The following is a 22,248-nucleotide window of genomic DNA, read 5'->3' as shown; positions in this document are numbered from 1 at the left end:
TGGCCTTATTGAAGCTTCTATAGTTGGTGTTAGCCCATCGCTCCAGCCTGCAGTCCACACGCAGTCTCTCCACTCCAGCCTGCTACACCACAAGCACTGTAGGCTTAAGTGTCACAAAGCCAAGGCTGCCACCCAAAGCCCTGCCATTTCCCCCTTCCCATTCCTCTCTTTTTCCCTACCTCCCCCTTGCGAATTAAACCCTGTGGCTGCGGAGGTTGCTGCATCAGGAGCTTCGCAGGCCGAGACCCAGCCAGGACGGCCCTTCCATTGGAAACTAACGCTTGGCTGCACCACGATCAGCCCAAGGCAACCATGGAAAGGGCCCTCACGCCCTGAGGTACTTTGTTCCTGGGCCCCGCGGAGCGGGGGGGAGACTCCCGGCACCCAGGAACGCGGGCGGGGAGGGTGGGCCCTGGCCCACCCGGGACTCCTCAAACCGGACCGAGGCGCTGCTGGACTCGCCTCCCACCTCTACGCTGGAGCCGCGGTTTTGCCTACCCCGACCCCGGCCGCCGCAAGTCCCTGCAGCCCACGCAGCCGCCGGCGCCGGGCCCGCCGCAGGGTCCTACCTGTGCGGCCCCGCCCCACCGCGCCGCACCGCGCCGAGCGGCGTCCCGCGTTCCTATGGCGACCCGGCTCGCCGCCTTCGGCCTACCTCGCCCTCGGCCCTCACCCTCGCTCCTGATTGGCTCTAGCGTTCCGCCCCGCTGCCCAATAGAAGCAGAGCGCGGAAAGGCTCTGCCTTTCCCCTTCGCTGATAGGCCGATGAGCGCGGCCGGGGCTGTCCCTTTCCCGGCGGCGGTAGTTCCCTCCGCGCGCTGGCGAACTACGGCTCCCGGCAGACTCTTCGGCAAGTGGGCGGGGCTGGCGCCTGTCGTCGCCGGGGCGCGCGCCAGCGGCCACCGCCTGTTTACCCACCGCCCCGGTGCCTCTGTCCGCGTGCAGCCGCGTCACGTGGCCTGGGCGGGGCGGGAGGTAACGGCCGTCCGCCGCCGGGAGCGGCTCCTCCCTCGCCTCGCCTCGCCTCGCTTCAGGGGGCTTCTGCCGCGGCTCCCGGGGCCTGCGGCCCCGCCGGGCGGCATGAGGGCTCTGCCCCCGCGCTGGGGGCTTCTGGCGGTGCGGGCGGCGGGCGGGTGGTGGCGGCCGCCCGTCCCCCGCCGTGGCTGCAGCGGCTCCGCCGAGGCCGGCGGCCGTGAGCCCCTTCAGGAGTGGGCGCTGGCGGTCAGTCCGCGGGGGCGGCTGCGGGTGCGGCTGCCCTGCCAGGTGAGCGTCCGCCCGCTGGACCCGGAGCGCTACCCGGGCGCGGACCGCGTGCTGGTGGCCGTCAGCGGCGCCGGCGGCAGCCCCCGGCCCCGCGGCCGGCAGCAGGACCGCGTCCGGGTGGAGTACGACGAGGCGCTGGAGCAGATGGCGATCGTCGCGGACGGCGTGGACAGCAAGGCCGCCGTGGACGTCAGGACGCCAGTGAAGTTCGGTGGGTGAAGCGGGGGTGCGCGTCTCCGTGCGCCCTCGGTGCGGGGGGCGGCTGCCCGCCCGGCTGCCAGCCCGCTCCTCCCGCCATGCCGGCGCTTGGAGCCCGCGGGCGCGGGGGCCTCTGCCTCCGGTGGGGCTCACCGGCGGCTGTGCCGGCGCTGCTGCCGCTGGAAACGCTCTCGGCAGCGGGTATTCGGAAGTGGTGGCATCATGCCCCCTCTAATTAAGGAGATTCAAAGCGTCCCGGTTTTCTCTGTGTTTCCCGGTGTTTGTATACATGATTTGTTGTTGACGCTTTTGTCAGCAGTAGTTAATGCTGAAACGTGTGCTATTAAGTGGTAGTTGCAGTGCACACTTTGATTTTTGCTCTGACAGCTGGTGTACCAGTAACTGCAGCTCAGCTGGGAGACAACAGTCCTCAGTATGTGCTGTGCACACCCGGAGTTGAGGGGCAGTTCCCGGTAGGGGTGTGGGACCTACCAGCACCATTAGTCGTTGTTACGCTGAGTGGCCATCCCCAGGGATCAAAAAGTCTCCGAAGTAACAATACAGATGAAATGCCAAGAAGGGCTCCCGTGTCTCGGACAAGTCTTGTATTACCTTTTTGAGCACGAGGCAAAAATCTGTGCAGGGCTTCTGATACGGAACCTACAAACAACTTGGGAGAGCAGCTGTAGTGTCTGAAACAAATAAACATCTGTGCAGGACTCAAATACTGACAGCGGCTCTAAGTTTAGGGAAGGAGAAGAGCAAGCTTGCTAGGATAATTCCCCTCAGTGAGCAGAGGTTTAGGGAGTACTTGAGCCAGAGAGATTTGTGTTTAGTCATTGATGTGGTTTTTTTCCTGTGGATTTGTGCAATTGTCTCTACAGTGCAAAATAAGCTTCACCATGCTGGGAAAACCTTTTGGTGTACAAAAAACCTGATCCTTTGATTTGCTTCAAGTGGTTGTTCAAGACCGCCACTTTATTTCATTTGATGCTCTGCTGCAGTTGTGGTGTGAGAAATAGTGAATAATCTCATTCTACTTATGCTTCGTGCATGTTATCTATGACTTTTGTGCAGCATAGTGTCATATCCTCTTGGTTACCACTTTTCCAAACCCTTACAGCAAAGACATTCACACCTTTTATTTTCTCTTACTTTTTTTTCCTGTGTCTTGAATTCTATGTTGGTTTTCGGTTTTGTGTTTGGTTTTTTTCTTGTTTTCATTTAGAAGGACCTGAACTGTGTATCATTCAAAATGGAGAAGTGCTGTGGATTTACCATAGCAGTATTCTCTTTCATTTTCTAGTCTTACTCATCCCTTTAATTCTTTCTTTATTTGGAACACTGTTGTTAACTGAATGGGTGTTTCTTAGATATATCTACCAAAACTTATGGTCTCTTTTGTTTCCTAACAACTACCATAGAGACAAACATTCTGTAAATAAAACCAGGGGCTTCCCCGGCTCCCTGCCCTTAGTGTGCTTTACTTGGTGTGTGTTAGAATGGCCGTACTGATTTGTACCGTGAGTCCAGCCAGCTCACTGTCCTGTCTCCAGCACTAGTCAAACAGATGATCAGCAGAAAGTAAGAACAGGACAAACATAAATGATATTTCATCTTAGTGTTCTCTTAGATGTCAGCTCTTTTCAGCTTGGGGGATTTTCTGAGCCTGTTACAGCTCAGCCCCTCAGTGGATCTCTTCTGAGTGTCCACTTACGTGTGTGAACAGTTTTGGTGTGAGAGCTTCCTGTCAAATTCTGTGCCTCTTGGCAGAGTCCCACAAAGCATGCCATTTATTCATTTCCTTGTATTTTATGATTTGAGTATGTGGGACTCCAAAATCTTCTTGCAATTTGTCAGTGGGTTTTTAACTAGTCTGAATAATTCAGTGTTGTTGATGAAACTTTTCAACCTCAGTATTTGTGCTTATTTCTAAAATCATGCAGTGGTGAAGATGATGCATAGTTTACAGCTAAAAGGCAATATAGGGCTAAGGATATTGTCAAAGACATCTGAAAATCCAAGTTCATTCTCTTAAACTTTTACCTATATATTCATTGATTCTTTCACTGAACTGTAGCAGGATTACCCAAGAGACTTTTGTAGTATTGACTCTTCACTAAGAATTGTCAGTTACATTCTTACAGTTTTTCTTTATTTTTTTTCCCCCTGCCTGGCAAGTGCAAAGATTACCTTGGCTTGTATGTAGTCAGTCCCAGGATTACAGACAATCAAACCAAAACCCAGCATCTCATTTACTACGCTTCATTTCTCTGGTACGAGGTGTGTCTAATTACTGTAGCTGTTAGTAATCTAATATTACAGTTTTTCCAGGGATCTCTTGAGTTACTCCAGACTCTTGGGGGGACAGGGGGGGTGAGATGTGTGTAAATTTCATTGTATTAAGATTGGAGAATCTCAGCCTTCATAAAGAATTTCAATGTGGGGAACCTTCCTAAAGGTCTCAATAATGAATCCAGTTTAATGGAAGGAAAAACATCTAGCTTTTGTCCTGTCTTTGAGATTCTTAGTATATTCTGAATGTCAACCAACCTTGCAGACTGTCTTACAGTCTTCCTTCTTGAAATAGGCTTTATTAGTTTGTAGGCTTCCAAGCTGTTCCACTTGGGTTTGTGATAACCTCATGTAATTCAGGTTCCCTGGACAGTCTTGTATTCTACTAGTTGCTGTTTGTCGCCCCATAATCAGCATGGTGTTAGCATTACATCTGTTCATACTGTTAACCAGGCATATCTGGAGATATAGTTCCTAAAACGTAAATATTTTTTTGTACTCAGTGAAGTAGAATTGCCGCTTCTCAGTGAGGTTCTACTTTAAGTGTCCTCTCAGCTCTGGTTTGGTTTTGGGGTTCTCTGAGTAGTAGTTGGTGCTTGGGTTATTCCTTTAATTAGGAATTATCCATTAAACATCATTGCATAAGCAAGAGATCTTATCTCTTGTAAAAACATCTCAAATCAGAAAGAAGCTGTTGGTGCTCTGCAAGTACTTCGGGTTTTCTCTGGCCTTCCTTGAATCTGAGGAGAATGTTAATTTTGTTCTGTTTAGACCGTTTTATCTGAGCTATCTTTCTGTCACTCTTCTGTAAGAAGTTGAGAAGCTGATGTGAATGACTTTACGGTATTCTAGCTTCTTTCTTCATTTAGGAAGTTAAAGCATTTCATAACAGCTTTTGCAATTTAGGTTGGAGCTTAAGCTCGAAGTTAGCTAGAAGTCCTTAGACTCTGAAGAGCATGTGCAGAAGATGCTAGATGGTGAGGTTAAATATACATTTTAAACCAAAGGCAGCTGGTAGTTGCCCTACTGGGCTGCTTACTTAAGGATCCTCTATTTCTTCGTGTCTAGTGTTAACGCTGTGTATAGTCGTTCAGTATCATACACAAATCTGATATAACCTTCACAAATGATAGATGTCAATTAATTTCTCTTTAATCTAGTTAATTTTCCTTCTGGTCACATGTATATATTAGCTATTTATTCCAGAGACAGCGTAGGCACATGGCTGTAGGTTTGGAGTCTTTCCACACAGAGAAAACCCTGTGTCTTGGCATATCAAACTGCACGTGCTAATTAAACCTGAAACCAGTTCTTTGATTTCTGGTTAGTGTATGTGGACTGAGTACTCAGAGGTACACTCAACTGAGGTCTTGCATAACAAGAATTTGAGAACCATCTGTCCTGTCTTCCCATGTGGTTCTTATGTTTTGCTTTTGTAGGTACATAATATATTAGAATCATAGGATAATTCGGATCGGATGGGATCTCAGAAGGTTTCTAGTTCAACCTCCAGCTCAAAGCAGGGTCAATTCCAAGGTCAGAGGAAGCTGCTCAGGGCTTTATCCAGTCTGGTTTTGAAAACACCCAAGAATGATGACTACACAACCTCCTTTGACAAGGTGTTCCAATGCTTTTCCGTGTTATCCCCTGGTGAATCAAGCAGAGGTTTCTATGCCAAAGTCAAGTAGGAGAACCATAAGTTTTGAAGTGGTGGTCAAGCTTTACTGAGTAGAATACCAAGACTTTGTTCCCTCTGTCACAGGATCAAGCACTTCTAGTCTAGGCTCACTTATAAGCCGCTGTGCTTTTTTTAATCATTATTTTTCTTTTTTTTTATAATCAGTTCTCTCCATGGGAGAACTTTGTTCTTTCACATCAGTTTTATTTAAGCCCATGAGATTGCTTCCCTCTTTGGCTAAATACTGTAGATTCTTGTGGACTTAACTAGGCAAACTGAATGGATCTTGAGCATTTTGGTGAATCACCAACATCATTTTATGGTATCCCTTAAACAATTTTTCTGCCTACTTATGTGAGGGGAGAACCTAAGCTCCTGGGACCTCTTGGTCTGTGTTAGTTTTTTGTCAATGTTAATAGAAAGCAGATGTGAATGTTTTCAACCATGTGTGTTTCTGAAGTCTTAACATATTAATGAGTTTGAAAAAAGATCGTCAGTGTCTACTTCTAAGGGTGGCAGATACACAGCCTCAGAGTAGCCATCAATAAGTAGTTTTTCCCAGACTGAATGCTCACTTACTGATAAGCTTCCTCTATGAACAGAGAAGTGGATCATCATGAAGTACTTCTAGTGGTTCAGGGCTGCAGAGTCACTTTTAGTATTTTACAGTCTATTTCAAATACTGTAGCTTAAGGTGCTGTTTCTGGGATACCCTTGCCTACATTCTGATACCAAGGGTCTTTTTTAGCCTATGTACCTTTATTTCCAGTACAGGCCCTTTGCATCTCAAAGATCTTCATGCATCCTTCAAGGTTTGTGTGACTGAAGTTGCCTTCAGCCCTCAGCTTTGCTAAGGAGGAATCAGACTAGCTATTTTTGGAGCTTTGGCACTGAAACAGGCTGTATCCTGTTCCTCCTTGCTTGTTCAAATTTTGTTAGCACTATTATCCAGCTCTTAGCCTACCTCTTTGTAGAGTCACTTATTGCTTCAGGAAGCCTATTTCTGAGACAGAGGGATTTCATTTGTTGTACACTAATTTTTGCTATACCAAGGCTCGCAAAGCGCTGGTGACTCTGCAAATGATCAAGGCACAAAGCTTGTTTCCAGGAATCCATGGTGTTTCTTAACAGCCAGACTTCTGTGTCGTCTTTTGGCACCCATCTTCAGTACATCTAGGATTACACCACTATTCTACCTTTCAAATAATGTCCATACTATGCCCTGCAGGATCAGAAGTTTTTATTAACCTTATTCATATAAAAGTAAGTTGGTATCATGGCTAAACTGACTCCTCTTAAGCCTTCCTCCCCCACCCTTTTGACAGAAGCAATAAGGGCAAGAGGCTATCAAGTGGATTGAATTCAAAGATTTGCACAAGCCAACTTGCTTTTGGACCTCTCTTCTCTGAAAGCAAAAAACCAGAAGTCTTGGACATAGACCCTCCCAAGGCCCATGCAGTTTTCTAGTGGGTGAACTGAGCGGTTTTGAGCGAGAAAGCTTGTATTTCAAAAATAATAGTTTTCTTCCTGAACTCTCCAGATTTGTGCTGTGCAGGGGCATACTGCTTTGAGCTTAGATCTTTGGAGAGTGCCTCTATTTGTGTCTCTCTGGGAACTGTGTTTAAACAACCCAACAGTTCCCTGAGAAGTAAGACGTTATGGAAAAGTTTTGTCTGCCTGTCTCAACAACTTCAGGACCTGTAGATCAGCATCAATCAAATTTGAAATAGTTTAGATACCACTCAGATATTTCTGTAGTGTGGAGAAAATGACTAGGCTTTACTAACACAAAACCTTGTGGTGCTTGCCCTCAAGCCTCTGATTAATAGTCACCAGTCCAGTTTGCCAGGTTTTTTGCTTTTATATGCCTCAAAGCCTCTCTTAGAGTTTACTTTAAATTTAAGAAACATACAGTTTGATTAAAATCTTGGTCACAGATTTTTTTCTTGCAAGTCTTCCATGAAGAGGCTAAGAAAATAATATCTGCAAATAAAACAGCTTTCTGGAAAACCTGCCTATCTAGTCCACCTCTTCTAGCCCCCTTCCGTAGGGAATTGTTACCTGGAACACAGCCTGCATCCTTCACTAAATCTAACCTCTTAGCTTACTGTGGCAATAAGTTAGCACTCTTGCGGCAAAGGTGTAACATGCTTTATCTTTGCCTCTTGGCTTTCCCTGCTTTGTCAAAACAAACAAATTACTCCCTTGATAGCAGAGTTATCTACAAGACCTCATGACTTTTGTTTTGTGGGAGCCTATGAACAGTAATGTGAGGTGATTCAGACTAGAGGCAAACATGCTACTTCATGTCAAGGGGGTAAGTCAGGCCTTCCAGAAGGCTAGGGAGGAATGACACATGCAGACTCTTCCATACCTGTTTTTTGTGCTACACTGCTTGCTAGCTGAAGCAGCATAGTTCTAAACAAGATCTATGTATTTGTGCTGTTGAATCTTATTACTCTACATGTGGCCTCAGACAGCCTGCCAAACTTCCTACCCCAAAACCCATGCGAGGGTACCCAAACGTCTCAGTAGAATTGACTAGGGTAGCTATGAGATGGAGGTGGAGTTTGGGAGTGGGTTAAATATAAAAGATAAAACTTTACTAAAGGACCACACCCTGATTCCTTGCCAGAGGTTACAGTCACTCTGCTGCCTCTTAATGTTCTCTCTTGAAGCTGGATGGTTATACACAGGCTTACAGAATTTTCAGTGTCAATTGTGTCAATTATTGATAGTGACTAGTCATGCAGTTGAAAGTGTGTGGCCAAACTTTTCAAGAAGGTTCTTCAGAAGAAGCTGCTTTTTTTCCCCTATTGTATGTAGTTACTACATAAAGTGATCAAGTACTATGTTAAATAAATCTGACTTTTCTTATTCTGTTGCTAATAAAACTCTTTTAATTCTAGATTTGGATATCAAAACATCAGGGACTGGCTGCGTGAAGATTCAGAAAATAGAATGTGATAACTGCAAAATAGAAACGGAGAAGGGGACTAGTGTCTTGCAGTCAATAAAGGTACAAAGAACCCTCCCTCCCCCACTCCATCAGTGTTTTAAAAGGGATTGTGTGGTGGAATGTAGTATAAAAACTTAAATTCCAGTTCTAGAGATAAGTATTCTGATATTTCTAAGTGTACTCTGTGTGTAGCACCTCACCTTTATTGCACAACAATTACAACACAGAGTCAATAACCCTAAATAATGCAGAGTCAGAAGTCCGTGTACCTTTGATAGCCAAAGCCAGCAGAAATGGTGACAGTAATAAGCCTGATACCTGCCCTCGACCCTCAGAAAAACACAGACTGGGATTTCCTGTTTAGTAGATTAACAGTTACACTTGCTCAGTTGGGACTTTGCAGTGTGCTGCTTCTAGTTTTTTTGCCTGCATTTTTCATAATTCTGATATATCAGTGCTGTTGGCAAACTCTTTAGGTTAATTTTCAGTCAGAAGTTACACATTACATGTCCGAAATACCCAACTGAAATGTATCTGATAAATGCTGTATATATCATGATCATGACCTTGTTTTTTCAATCTTAAGACTTCAAGTTTGCTGACATAGACATTTGTAGAAATTAAGTATATCTGACTTAGGTGCTGTTTGGAATCAATCTCACTTGAATAATTGAGATTGTATCTGCAGGAATTGGTATAAATTTAAAAGAAAGGAATTACCCTATTTGAAAAGCCTAAATTTAAGTATTTTGAGATATGAAAAATCTTTCAACATGTTTCTTTACTGTGGTAAGAGGTGATTTTATAGCACACATATGGGAAACTGAACTTAAGGGGAAATTTAATATGCAATAGAGATAGGTTTACTCCATATTCAGTGAACTACAGACAGCTTGTATCTTCCAGATTCTGTGTAATTGACCATATTACTCTTAAAAATGTAACTAAAATCTTAACAAAAAAATAATAGTACTATATGTTACTACTGTCTAAAGCTTTGGTTACAAATGACCTTGTATAATAACAGCAAACAGCAGTACTTGCGAAACTACATAGTATGAAATAACAAGGTAGTTTTGACCAGCAATAGTGACAGTAATCACAGCATGCTATCACAACTGTCAAGAATTTTTTGTGATGTCATGGAAAAAGAGGATTTTGAGGAAAGATAACTAACATTTTGTGGGCGTCTTATATACAGTCTGAGATGTGAAAAATGTTTATTTTTAAAAATTAAGAAGTCAGTTCTATTTTCCTTGAGACTTCAAGTAGCAATGAAACAATGCTCTCTAATGAACTGAAAAGAAGGCTGAAAAGTCACCAGTTTGGGGCTTCTGAGACCAGCTTTTCCACAGCCTTATTATAGTTCAGAGGAGCTTGGTGTTGTTTTTTTCCTCTGTTAACTTTGATCCTTGCTTGATTGACAAAAATGTCAGTAAAAACTAGAAGTGTAGAAAGTGGTCTGCCCCCTGGGCATGAGCCTCAACGTGTCCTCTACAGTGGTGGCCACAGAAAGCTTCTTTGCTCCTGTACGCCTGAGATGAGAGGAATGGCCTAGTCCCAGAAGGCATTTAAAATTTAAAGAGTCAAGAAAGGACTGCAGATTTCAACTGAAACTCTTGTTAAAATAAAGCTTTGGTAGCTTATAAAGCTTCTGGGTTTTTCTAACCAAAATAATTATCCGAAGTATTCTTCTGGGTTGTGAGGGATGATTGGTTGTCTTTGCTGGTTACTATGACAGCTTCAACATACAGTACTAGAGAAGATGTGTGACCACTCTTGGTTTTGTTAACTCTGACGCAGTGAGACGAAGGTTTTGAATTAAAATTACTGATCATGTAGGTGTTTGCAAGAACAAACAATTGTCCAATTACATTATCACTTAGTTGTACGGTCAGTGTTTAGTCTAATGTTGTTTTTAAGAAGCACTGTAGTTCTTGTAAGGCAGCTGTAACTCAATTTTGCTAATACAGGTTCAGGAATTATACTCTGTATTAGCAGAAAAGCAGAATTGTTAACCTTTTGGGTTCAAAGCTACTGAAAATCTGATAGACTAGGTTCTGTAGTGCAGCACAAAAGCCAATTCTCCTTTAAGGGAATGTGCTTTACTGAGCGAACTGAAGTGATACTGCCCTCCCATGGATGGATTAAAGAGCTGGTTAATGTTGCTTCACTGTCATGCTGTCCACAAACCTCATTGACTAGCAAATGCTAGTCATGTAGGGATTATTCAAGAGCAGTAGCAAACAGCTTCACAACTGCTACTTCTCTTAACTTGCCACAGACTGCAAGAAGTTGTTTGTATAATTTGTCATTCAAAAAACTTGCCGATTTTTGGTAGACTGTATGGTGTCTTTACAGAAGACACAAAAATTTGGCATTTACTTTCCTTAAGCATGCATGCTAGTAATTGAACAGAAAAGATGAGTATTCTGTATGAGTTTTTTTTAATGGATTTTGACTGGTACTTTTGGTGTGGTAGGCATTATCCAGCCAGTGAGACTTGTTGAGGGTTGTTTTATTGAGATTTTTTTTTTGTTGGTATTGTTTTGTAATTGGCTAAAGACCAGTTCACCCTATCCCTTCCAAGTCTCTAGGTCAGCTGATAGTAGCAGTAATTCCAAAATACAGTTATGACTTCTAGGTCATCTTCGGAGTATAAATTACTCCCAAATTCTATATTGAGAAAGCAGTGTTGTTTCTTTTTAATTTTTTTCTCTGCTGTTTATTACAGTCCATCAGCTTAGCAGTGGCAGTGGGACCAAGGAGACCCTTTAATTTTGTCTCTATGTTCAATGATTACTTCTGACTCCTTGACTGTGCCAGTGATAACAAGAATTTCCAGGTGTCTCAGGCACAATCAGTGGAAGACCTACCATGCTTCCTCACCACACATCATGTCTGAGCCTGATCTGTTAAAGTCCTGCACCACTGTCCTTCCTTTCTTTGAACTGAACATATTTTTCTGTTTTTATTTTAGCATCTGTCATGGCCTTGACAGCCTTTTATCTCTTCTTTACTCAAACCTTTCTCCCTTTCTAGGAGAAGCCCTGTGACAAATCAGTACTTCTTTCAGCTAGTGGAATATTCCCTCATAATGGTTAAGTAGCTTTTTCATTAAAACTTGCTTCCTCTCTCAGCAAATCCTGATGTCTGTTAGATGTCTCCATTGATACCTACCTCTGAAAGCCTGGTTGGCTTTTTTTTTTAAGAGGATAGGGATAGTCTAATAATTCTGGGGAAAAAAAGGTGGAGGGACCTATACCTTAACAAAGCTTTTTCTATCCCAAAAAGGATGGGGGAGGGAGAAATACGTGTGTAGGCTGTAGTTTTATTTTACTTGAGTATTGGTGGCCATACTGGTAAGTCACTGCTATACCGTAGTTCTTCTGATCTTATGAGTCCCCATATTTTCCTGAAGTTATGTGTTTGGAGGATTTGCTCTTTAACCATTATTCTGATAATGTGCCTAATGTAATTGCCTCAAAAGAACTGTCATGTCTGGCTGAATCATCAGATAATTAATCTGAAGCATCTAATGTAATTTTATTCTGTTTACTGTATGTGGAGACGATCATCTATTATATTCGAATAGAAGCTTAACAGCCAAGTTCTTACAACCTTTAAAAGATCTGAAGCACTACTGTAGTCTAAAGTTAGGGGCATTTTACTTTACTGTGGGCAAGCTTCTTAAATGGAGAGGAGGAAGCAAGACTCAGGTACAGAAACATTAAGATACACTGCTCTAGAGTTCTTCATGTCTTATGGAACTCCATGAAATGTCTGGTTCTTGGTGTTTCATCAGAAATGTGTTGGAGCACTCTAAGTCCAGGTTTTCCATGTTGGAAACCTGATTTCATATTTTTTAAACTTTTTAATCTGATGAGACCTAGTTAATGCAATTTATTATGGCTTATCCAGGCAGGTGTTTAATAATCTAAATACCTTAAATATTTCTGATATGCTTGATGGTCAAATTTAATGGATGGTGTCCTAAATTAAATATCATCTACAGGAATAATAATTTTGTCAATATAAATGGATAAATCTGAAAATGAAGGTGATGGTATGGGAAAACAAAATATATGTGTATGAAAAAAAGGCAAGCTTACCCATCATTAAGTATAAAAAATGCTGAATATTTTTTTAATTCTGTGTTATTCCAGCATTCATGCTAGTGAACTTAAGCAAAAGAGCTTTACTGCTGAGATCCATAAACTCAGGTTTGTTGAAGTTACAGTTTATGAATACAGTTAGATTATTTAAATCTGACTTTTAAATTTTTCTTTTTTCCCTTCTCCCTTCTTACAAATGCTTGCTTTTTACTCTTAAGACTTGGTTGGGATTTTCGTGGGTTTTTGTTACATTTTTTTTGTCTTTGTGAAATTAGTTTTTTAATTTCTGGTAGATCTTTTGAATATAATTTAGCTACATATCCTTTCTTGTGTGTATTTCTGTATTTTTTTCTTGTCAGTTGTATACAGCAGCTGAATGGTATGAGAGCTATAGCATTTCTTGAAACCTGTTTTCTTTGTGAAAAACTTGATACTAATATGCAGATGTATGCAAAATACCTAATTTGAATGAGAATCTGGTTGGAGTGAAACACGGTAGAATCTAGTTCTACTTGCAGGCCTAAGGTTTGCACTGGGATGCATCCATAGAAGTTTACAGCTGTACATACTACTCCAAGCGTAAGTAGCTCTGTGGTCTGTTTGTATGTATAATTATCCTACAGAGTTCTATAACACTGTAGGTTTCAGGTCACTGGAAGGCTCCAGTTTGCAAGTTTGTTTCTCACTGCCAGCTCCTGTTTCTTACCTGCTGCAACACTGGGTGTATGCATACCTTGGTTTCTGGAAGGAGTATAAATGAAATACAAAATTCTATTTTTCTTCTCCTGCTGCTTATTTTAATATATACGGAGTGAATGTTTTTCTAGTTGCCAAAAACAAAACAAAAAACCCCCACCTGTATTGAGAGTAAAGGGTTCCTCAGTATCTTTCTTTTCCTCTTGTGTTTCTGATTACAAAGAAAGGTAACTTGTTTTGAGTTTGGCTCCACTGGAAATAAACAGCACATGTGGCAACCACTTGAGAAGAAATCTTCACAGTAAATTAGAAGTTTGTGATCCAAGATAGTTATTGGGGTACAGCTTGAAAAACAAGATAACTTGTTTTCTAATTACGATTATCCTAACCATATGTTTTTTAAACTTTTTTTCAGAGCCATAAAATTGATATACGAACAAACGGTGGCAAAGTAATTGGTCTTGGAACACTTTATGGAAATACAGATATTCGTGCAACAGAGAAGGGTGTAAGTAAGAAGTAAAACTTTCTCTACAATGGCTTTTTCAGCTTGTCTGTTGCAAAATGACCAAATTTTGAAGAATGTGCTGAGGGATATTTAATGACCCTCATTGGTAGATTGATTTCACTGTTAACTTACATTTGTCAGTTTAATTATACTGTCTTATGCTTGATTTGGATTAGTAAACAGGCTCCACAGAAAGAGCAGTAATAAGCATGTTATCATTCCATCAGCACAGAGGTTGTGCTAGCTGGTACAACTCATCAGCTGTAATTATACAGACCCTCAACGCTCTTAAACTTTTTACTTGGCTGATATCTAGGCACCTGGATTCTGCAGTAGGCCTGTGAGTTTATTTTAGTGTCTCATGAATAGTGGCTTGATATCTATACATGCTGTACACTTCTGGCATTATATAGTTGTAGGAATGGAAGAGTAGATGGTTTTGTATATTTCTTTGCAGTTGAGGAAATAGTCACATGTAATCTTGTTATGAGATGCAGTGAGAAGAATCATGAACAAGAAAAGTTTCATAGAGAGTAGCTTGGGTTTTTTTCAGCAGATGGCAGTATGAGACAAACCTCATACTACTCTAATCTCATTTTGGTTCTTGCCATAAGTAGTCATTTCTTCATTATTTAAAATAATGTAGAGCTAGGCTCCCTTACATAATACTACAGTTCTCACATCCAGTCTGGTTTTAGGTTCAACTTGAATGTTTAGGCATCATAATTTCTGTGCAACTGGATTCATTAGACCTGAAGCATTGCTATATTGAACATGTGGAGCCAAGCCAAGTCTGGAAGTAGCTTAAATGCATGCAGTACTGTCAGAATCAGTAGGTATCCTTAAAACCAGCAGCATGGGGAAGAACTGGAAAGAGTGCAGGTAGCTCTCCCTAGCCAAGGATAGAATTGAGACCAAGCTATTAAGTTCTAGGAGTCCGAAATCACTTATGTGAAGTGTCATTCAGCACTGTTATACACCTTGTAGATTAGCTTCTGAGATCGTGTGTTCGCTTACTTAGTCAGCCGTGAGCTGTTCTTAAAGTCCTGCTGTAAACTAAGTAACTTGTCATTGAATTTTTCCAAAACTGTCAACATTAAATTACCTGCATTTCTTTGTAGTGTATGCTAGCCTGCCTTTTATGTACAAAAGAGCCCAGAGGTGCTGCATCTGTACTATTGTTGAGGGTTGTTTAGCCTGGAGAAAAGGAGGCTCAGGGGAGACCTTACCAGTCTCTACAACCACCTGAAAGGAGGTTGTAGCAAGGTGGGTGGTGTCAGTCTCTTTTTTCCCAAGTAACAAGTGATAGGATAAGAGTAAAAGGCTTCAAGCTGTGCCGGGGGATGTTTAGATTGGATATTAGGAAAAATTTTTTCACTGAAAGGGTTGTCAAGCATTGGAACAGGGAAGCGGTTGAGTCACCACCTCTGGAGGTATTTAAAAGATGTGTAGTCATGGCACTTAAGGACATGTTTTAGTGGTGGACTTGGCAGTGCTAGATTTATGGTTGGACTCAATCTTAAAGGTCTTTTCCAACTGATTCTATGATTGATATTTCCTCATGAACGTTATTTCATCCCAGCAAGACCTCCCAGCATAAAACAGAGTGGGTAAGGTCTGACTGTGACATGCTCTGTTGATGCCACAGTTGGACTCATCAGTGCTAATTAGTCTGCAGTTCCCTTGGGACTATTACTAGTTAGTGGAGTTGGGATCCATCCTAAGCCATGAGCAGCCACAGGGGGTGGAATAGTGCAGAGGTAGTTTACAGCTTTGTTGATGTGTCATCCATCTTCCTGCAGAGGGCTTCTGTTGGAAGCATTTGGAAACTGGGATCCTTGCTTTCTACCAGTGAGTAAGATGGACTGTAGTCTAGACAGTGCTTTGACTGCTGTAGATTCATGCTGTTCACAACATAGTAGCGTGGTCGTGGTATTTTGGAGTTGTGCGGCTTAGTCATTTGTTCCAAACTAGTTTGTTACACCAGTGCAGTCCGTGGAGTTAACACCAGCAAGATTCTATTTGAAGTTGATAAAAACAAGTGGATGGAAAAATAATTAGCTCTGTATCTATGTGAAAATACAGTTATGAAAATGAGAAACGTAATTGTGTTGAGTCTTTAAGTGCTGTTTAAAAATCTTTTTTCAGACACTGACCTGAAACAATAAAACAAACTCCATGCAGATTAAGTTGAAGTGCATCTTTGTGATCATAAATATTTACATAGTCTGTAATATTGCTAGAAGTCACAGTTGTAAAGCTGTAGTAACTTGAGTGAAGTGAGTCATTTTAACAGGAATTTACAGCTATGGAACACTTTTGGCTTTTGTTATTGAACTTCTCATTAACAAACTTTGTGTACTTAGCAAGGACAGTGTGAGATTTCTTTTCTCAATTGGCCTCTTCTGTTAATAATCAGTCAGTCTCACATCTCCAGTGTGTGTTTGTATGAGATGTTTCTTCCATCAGTTGTAGTCATCATTATGTAATTATGGCTCTGTCAGCATTTCCAGCCCCCTCCTGGAGGTGGGGAGGGAAAGGATGTGGTAAAAGACTAAGCACTTGAGAAACAGAGAATATTTTTAAGGGGGAAAAATGGAGAAGACACTAGTAAGATGGTTGAGGAAGGATAGCTTGAAAAGGAAGGCCAAGAAGAGGAATACGTGGGGAAGTTTTTTGTCATATTTAAACATAGCAAGATGCTAGTTTTCATATAGAAAATGTGTTCAGGTGCAAAACATTCTTAGTCTGATTTATGAAGATAGTGACACCTTTTCTTTAAAGGGTAAGAAGCTGGTGGAACTTGAGCCAGTGGTCAGTCTTAGTAACTGCAACTCCCAAGGCTGTACTCTCAAGGGAAGGAATTTTTCCAGAAAACCTGATGGTTCAATGGACAAAAGTAATCAAATTTTTTTGCCTGGGGAGTCATTAGCTAATCTGTGCCATGGGGACTTTCCCGTAGCACTTATTTAGCAGAGCCAAACATCTATGGTCTGCCAAAAATTCATACAAGTTAAAGAATTTGGGATTGGAAACATATTTAGTCTCAGTAAAAAGTAATCCTTTTCTTTATGCTTTCCCTATCTAGAATACTTTTTTAGTCTTATACTTGAGCAGTCTGATTTCCTCCCCCAACCACCAAATTGGTTTATTCTGAAACAAATGTTCATTGTGTTGGTAGGCTTTGGTTTATTTTTTTACAGTAGCTAGCTGACTCAGTGTTTCTTCTTATCATGTGCTGAGACAACTCTTTTTATTGCTGTGCATTTTTAAGAAAGGTATTTGAGGCTGGTAAATAAGATGAGTTGGTATGTGAGCTTGTTTATAATAAAGCACTTCATAATATGTAAATAAGATAAATATTTAAATAGAGTCAAAACTTGCATACCATAGTAACAGATGTAGCTTTTGGAGCTTTCATTTTCCCATCCAGGAATGCCACAAGGCAGCCAATTTGCACCCAAACTATGCAGGCTTTTTTATTTTATTCCCCCTCCCCTTAAAGTGTGCCTCACTCTATTTTCATTGGCATGATAGCAATCATGGCCCTCCTAAAACTTGAAAGGTTCGCTACAAGTCATTTAACTCCTCTTCAGTACAGGTTTAGATCGTAGAACCTAAAATAACAGTGGCTTTTCTTTTACTCGTTGCTTTGGGCATGTACCACAGCAGATTTACACTTTGCCATCCTGGGTGAAGGAGTAGTGGAGTACTCTGTGGGAAACATTAAGACAGATGCAATGTAAACTTATATTTAAGGTCTCTGCTTGTTAGAGTTTTGTTAGAAGTATTGAAAGATTGAAAGGCTGAATTGCTATCACTTTCAGTAGTGACAAATTATGCCTTAATATCATTGGGTTTGTTTACTATTGATGCTTAGGTGCTGTAGCACAGTTCTAAGCAGCATCACCTGCAGGAATTGTAGATGTTGACTGTCATGTATCTAATTTTAGCACAGCACTTTGATCACCAGATTTTCTTAAATGTTAATGTATCTTGTTACATTCTTGGAGACCTACTTTGTATTGTAGTATCATGTCAAAAGTCTTAAAGGCAATAGTCCATTCTGTAGTCTTATGATTTAAGGTGTAAGGATGGTGTAAAGCTCAGTAGGTATGGATTGGTAAGGTCACAGTATAATTTGCCTGTTGTGTAGTCCATACTAAGCCAGCCTCTTTAGGTCACTATTTGGGACACAATACAGCATAGAGTTTGTGCAACACTGGTTGCTGTTTGTCAGAATACCTTACTTCATCCATAGTTTATTTTTTTATATAACACTGGAAGGGTCAGCAGACTTATTTTTTTGTATTAACTTTTCTCCACAAGACGACAATGCTGAAATGACAAAGTGGATTTAAAGATAATTCAACGTAAGGCACAGTTTGGTCTAGAAGGCCATATATAATGTCATGTAATGAATGAGGATTTTGTGTAATTTGCTTAAAATCTGTGTAAGTAAAATAAAACCAAATTGAGTGGGAGTTAAATATGAACTATTGCATGATTCCATCATAAACCAAGTTTAACTGAGGAATAATAGAATTAAATGCATGTGGTAGTTGCACAAGCATGTGATCTGTTTTGTTCAGATCGGTGTAGGTTATCTCACACGACTGGTGACTTGTACATAAATATCATCTATCACCTTTTATTCCCCAAATGTATCCACAGTGCAACTTGTCAAATCTTACTCTTTCTCTCAATTTCTACTGAAAAGAAGTAGAAATGGAGATCTTATCCCTCCTGTTTCAAGGCTTTGTATAGCTTGAGGTTTCAGTCCAAGAATAGGGGCCTGATTAACTGAGGTAATATGAACAATTATACTGAGAAAAAGAGCAGCTGTGGCTATTTTGCAAACCTTTACTAAAGCTGTATCTACAAAGTGAGCCAGTTAAAAATCTGAATAAATAGCTCTATGTAATAAAGACAATGGATGTTTCAGTATGTGGTGGCAGAAAACCGATTACCAATACTTTTGTGTCATAATGCTGGATGAACGTTAATTCTTCATAATTAAAAATAATCCTTTTTACTTTTCAAAATTAAGTTTGTTTTTTAAAAATAAATCAAGTTTTTCTTTCATTTGTTTATGACTATTTGGGTTCTTCACCTGTATGATGAATGTAATAATTCATAGGAATGTTGTAAAGAATTATTAACTTGTTGGTCAGAGCTCTTGGATGAAAAGGTTTTTTCTCCCTGTCTTGTGTAGCTTTTAACCAAGAACTTGATTCCCTTTGCTCTGCACCAACAACTGCTTTCCATTTGTTTTGCCTCTTAAAACTGTTGCTTCCCTCTGCTTTTTCAAACTGTGATGACAAGTTTTCCATTATGTTTATTTAAGTTTATTTCTCTTAGAGTGTGAATATAGAGAAGCTGCAGGGGACATCCATCAACATATCTACTGAAGATGGGCTGCTGAAAACTAAGTATCTCTATGCAGAATCATCATCTCTGTCTTCAGTAGGTGGTGATATTCTGCTGGGAAGTATTCATGGTAAGGAAATATTGTCACATCATTAGGAAGATAGTGTCACAAACTTAGCTGCTTTGAAGGTATCAATAATGTGCACATTAATGAATGGACTAATGCTGTAGGTTATCACTAAATCATCTGTGCACAGTATATGAACAAAACAGTTCTGTATTTGTTAGAGATGGAATTGATGAGAATTAACTTACCATATAGCATACTGTATTTATTTTTAAAAACAGTTTTATAAGCACACTTGTGAAATAGCAAAAAGTGTGTATTATAGGAAGGAAGCATCACACATACTAAGGATGTCAAAATATTTTAAAATTCAGAAATGAAAATAATACTAAAAGTAGTAAAGAGGCTTCTCTTCCCTCTCTCCATGCTTATTTTCTTCATAGAACTAACTCTTACAGCATCTGCTATGGTAGAACTCGGTCATGTTTAGAAGCTTTTAGCAGAAAGCTTTTAGCATAGGCTGTGTGTGTGTGCTAGCACACTATACTAAGAGTGGTGACAGTTCCTGTTCTTTGGGGGAGAAAAAAGTCTCCAGTCCTTCCACCCTTTAATGTCCTTCACCTAGAACTAAAATTAATTGTCTTTTACATAAACAGTAGTCAAGGTCGGAATCTGATGTGGTTTTCTAGTTTAAAAAAATTCCCACTGAATTCTGGCTGTTCTGTAATGTATTTGTGGTGATTTAACATTAAGTAAAACAAACTGGAGGATGTACAAAGAGTGAAAATTACTCAAGTCAGAGTTCCAGATTTCCAGCTATATGTCTTGTAAACAACTTGCTGCAATTTCTTAGCAATTTTGTGTTGTCATCTTGTTTGAGAAATTACTCTTATTTCTTTCTTAAAGGAGCAACTCCTTTGTTGATTTATAGTAATTTTAAGAATGCTTTCTAAACATGTTAGGTAAAGTTCACTTCAGCATGCATAGTCTGAAATAAGACTTTTTTTTTCTTGTTGTTACTGGTACTTCTGTCTGATAAGCTGTTTTGCTTTGTTTTGGTTTGGTTTTTTTTTTAACTTCAAACCGATATAATGATACTGTGGAATAATCAGTTTGTGAATGTGTTCATGCCTCTCTGCACATCCAAAAGTTTATTTTTGTTTTCTTGGTACAAAAATGAAATAACTGCTGTAGTTAGTGACTTACTTCCTTAGTAATGCCTCACTGTTATTTAGCTGAAGAACAATGTGAAAACAAATAGAATTGTATCCAAATTATAAAGACATTTCTTGCATTATTTCAGGATTATTTTTGAGCTCTACTAAATAGGTCTGGAACACCTAACGTTATTTTAGGTGTATCTTTTAAAAACAATTGCACACTAACATTTGCTTGGTAATTCTAGTCTATTCTTTCAGAAAAATGTTTTCTGTAAAACATGATACTCCTCAATCATGTTTTAATAATAAGAGCAAATACTTTTAAAGTATTTTAAAATATTATATTGCATATACATATATACATACAAAACCATAGATATTAGTGGAAAAGATAAACTATTATAATTTTACGTTAGAAAATACTTTCACTTCTAGTCTTTGCTCATGAGGTAGCTCAATTTTAGTAGTAGTTTTGTTTGTAAACTCTTGAACAGATTGTTTCTTGGGCAGTTAAGCCCCTATTTTGCTATAGCTGATAGTGTGCTGATACTAGAGTTGCCATAAAATCAGCACATCTGTGCACAGCGCTGAGCTAGACTTCATAGCTTTTGCACTGAGAACTTTGAAGTCAGGGCAACACAAACTTTACAGACCTGCCTGAGACTCATTTTGTAATTGAATCTTGGGCTGTACAATTCCAATGCTGTCAGTGCCCAGGCTTTCTTAATTGCTCTTTTGCATGCTTCATACTTTTATGGCAAATGAATAATGCATTATTTTGAATAAATTGGTTTTGAGTCATTTTCACCAGCTTCTGTAACAGGCATTAGACATGTTGGGTGCCACTGAGCTCTCGAGTTGACACTTGAAAAACAAAAGGTCAACAGCTCTGAGACTGAGAAATGTGCTACTTTATCCAAGGGGCAGTAACGTTACCGTGAAACCTCTCCACAGAGGGGCATGTAGGAGAAGAAGGAAACCCCTCTTTGCAACTGTGCCAAAGTCTTGGGTTGAGTTGCATTAATTATTGATTTGTTTTATTCACAAAATAGTTTCAGTTGGAAAGGAATTTGACATCTAGTCCAAACTAATGCTTAAAGTGGGCTCAATTAGAGTGAACTTGCTCATGGCCTTGTCTGGTTGAGCTTTCAATATTCTCAAGGATGGAGATTGCATGACCTTTCTGGATGACTTGTTCCAGTCTTGAATTACCCTTCTGGTGGGAAAAAAGGCTTTCCTCTTTTGTTTTTTTATCATAGTTTCCATTATGGCAACTTGTAACTGTTATCCCTTCTTCTTGCTGCATCACCATGAGAAGAGTCTGTCTTTTCTATACCCTCCCATTAGGTAGTTGATGACCACAACAGATTCTTCCTCAGCCTTCTCCTTTTAAAGCAAAACAAGCCCAACTTTCTGAGCATCTGTAGTGTGCTTTGGGCCCCTAATCTTCTCAATACTGTTCTCTGGCCTCACTTCAGTACATCAGTGTCTTTCTTGACTGGGAAGGCCAAAATTGGACACAACAGTCCAAATGCAGTCTCACAAGAGGCCTTTACCTGCTTAATCATATAGCTCAGTATGCAGTTGACCTTCTTTAATGACTCATACTGAAGTTGGTGTCCATCAAGATGCCCAGGTCCTTACCTGCAAAGCTTTTTTGCAAACAGTCACTACTCAATTTTTACTGCTTTACAGGGTGGATGAGACTCATGTGCAGGGCTTTATATTTGCTTTTAACCTTTTCTTCTTTCATAGTCTAGCAACTATTTCATTATGTGAGGGAATCACACTGGAAAACATGGTTATTGAAGTTATTTTATGTATTTACACTAAGTAATATATAGGAAAAGGTGAATATATAGCTGCTTTGTCCTGTCAGTGGCCTGAATAAGACGAGTAGAAAATTTGCAATGTTTCAAAGGTAGTATGGTATAATACT

At 40.4% G+C, this 22,248-nt stretch overlaps 2 protein-coding genes across 2 annotated transcripts in view; one reads left to right on the top strand and one right to left on the bottom strand.

The window, feature by feature from the left end:
- Positions 1-637, bottom strand: part of CCDC146 (coiled-coil domain containing 146) — a 79,081-nt gene extending 78,444 nt beyond the window's left edge. Inside the window, exon 1 of the mRNA XM_074827858.1 lies at positions 570-637. The gene's annotated coding sequence lies outside the window, so the exon portion shown is untranslated. The remainder of the gene's footprint in view (positions 1-569) is intronic.
- Positions 638-881: 244 nt separating this feature from the next.
- Positions 882-22,248, top strand: part of FAM185A (family with sequence similarity 185 member A) — a 46,867-nt gene continuing 25,500 nt past the window's right edge. Inside the window, exons 1-4 of the mRNA XM_074827872.1 lie at positions 882-1,474; positions 8,344-8,453; positions 13,620-13,712; positions 19,074-19,212. Of these exons, the coding sequence (XP_074683973.1) occupies positions 1,081-1,474; positions 8,344-8,453; positions 13,620-13,712; positions 19,074-19,212 (736 nt within the window). The 5' untranslated portion in view covers positions 882-1,080. The remainder of the gene's footprint in view (positions 1,475-8,343; positions 8,454-13,619; positions 13,713-19,073; positions 19,213-22,248) is intronic.

This window comes from Strix aluco, chromosome 5 (genome assembly GCF_031877795.1).
Source record: "Strix aluco isolate bStrAlu1 chromosome 5, bStrAlu1.hap1, whole genome shotgun sequence".
Taxonomy (NCBI): Eukaryota; Metazoa; Chordata; class Aves; order Strigiformes; family Strigidae; genus Strix; species Strix aluco.
Note: the sequence above shows the minus strand (reverse complement) of the source record. Positions and strands in the feature narration are given on the sequence as shown.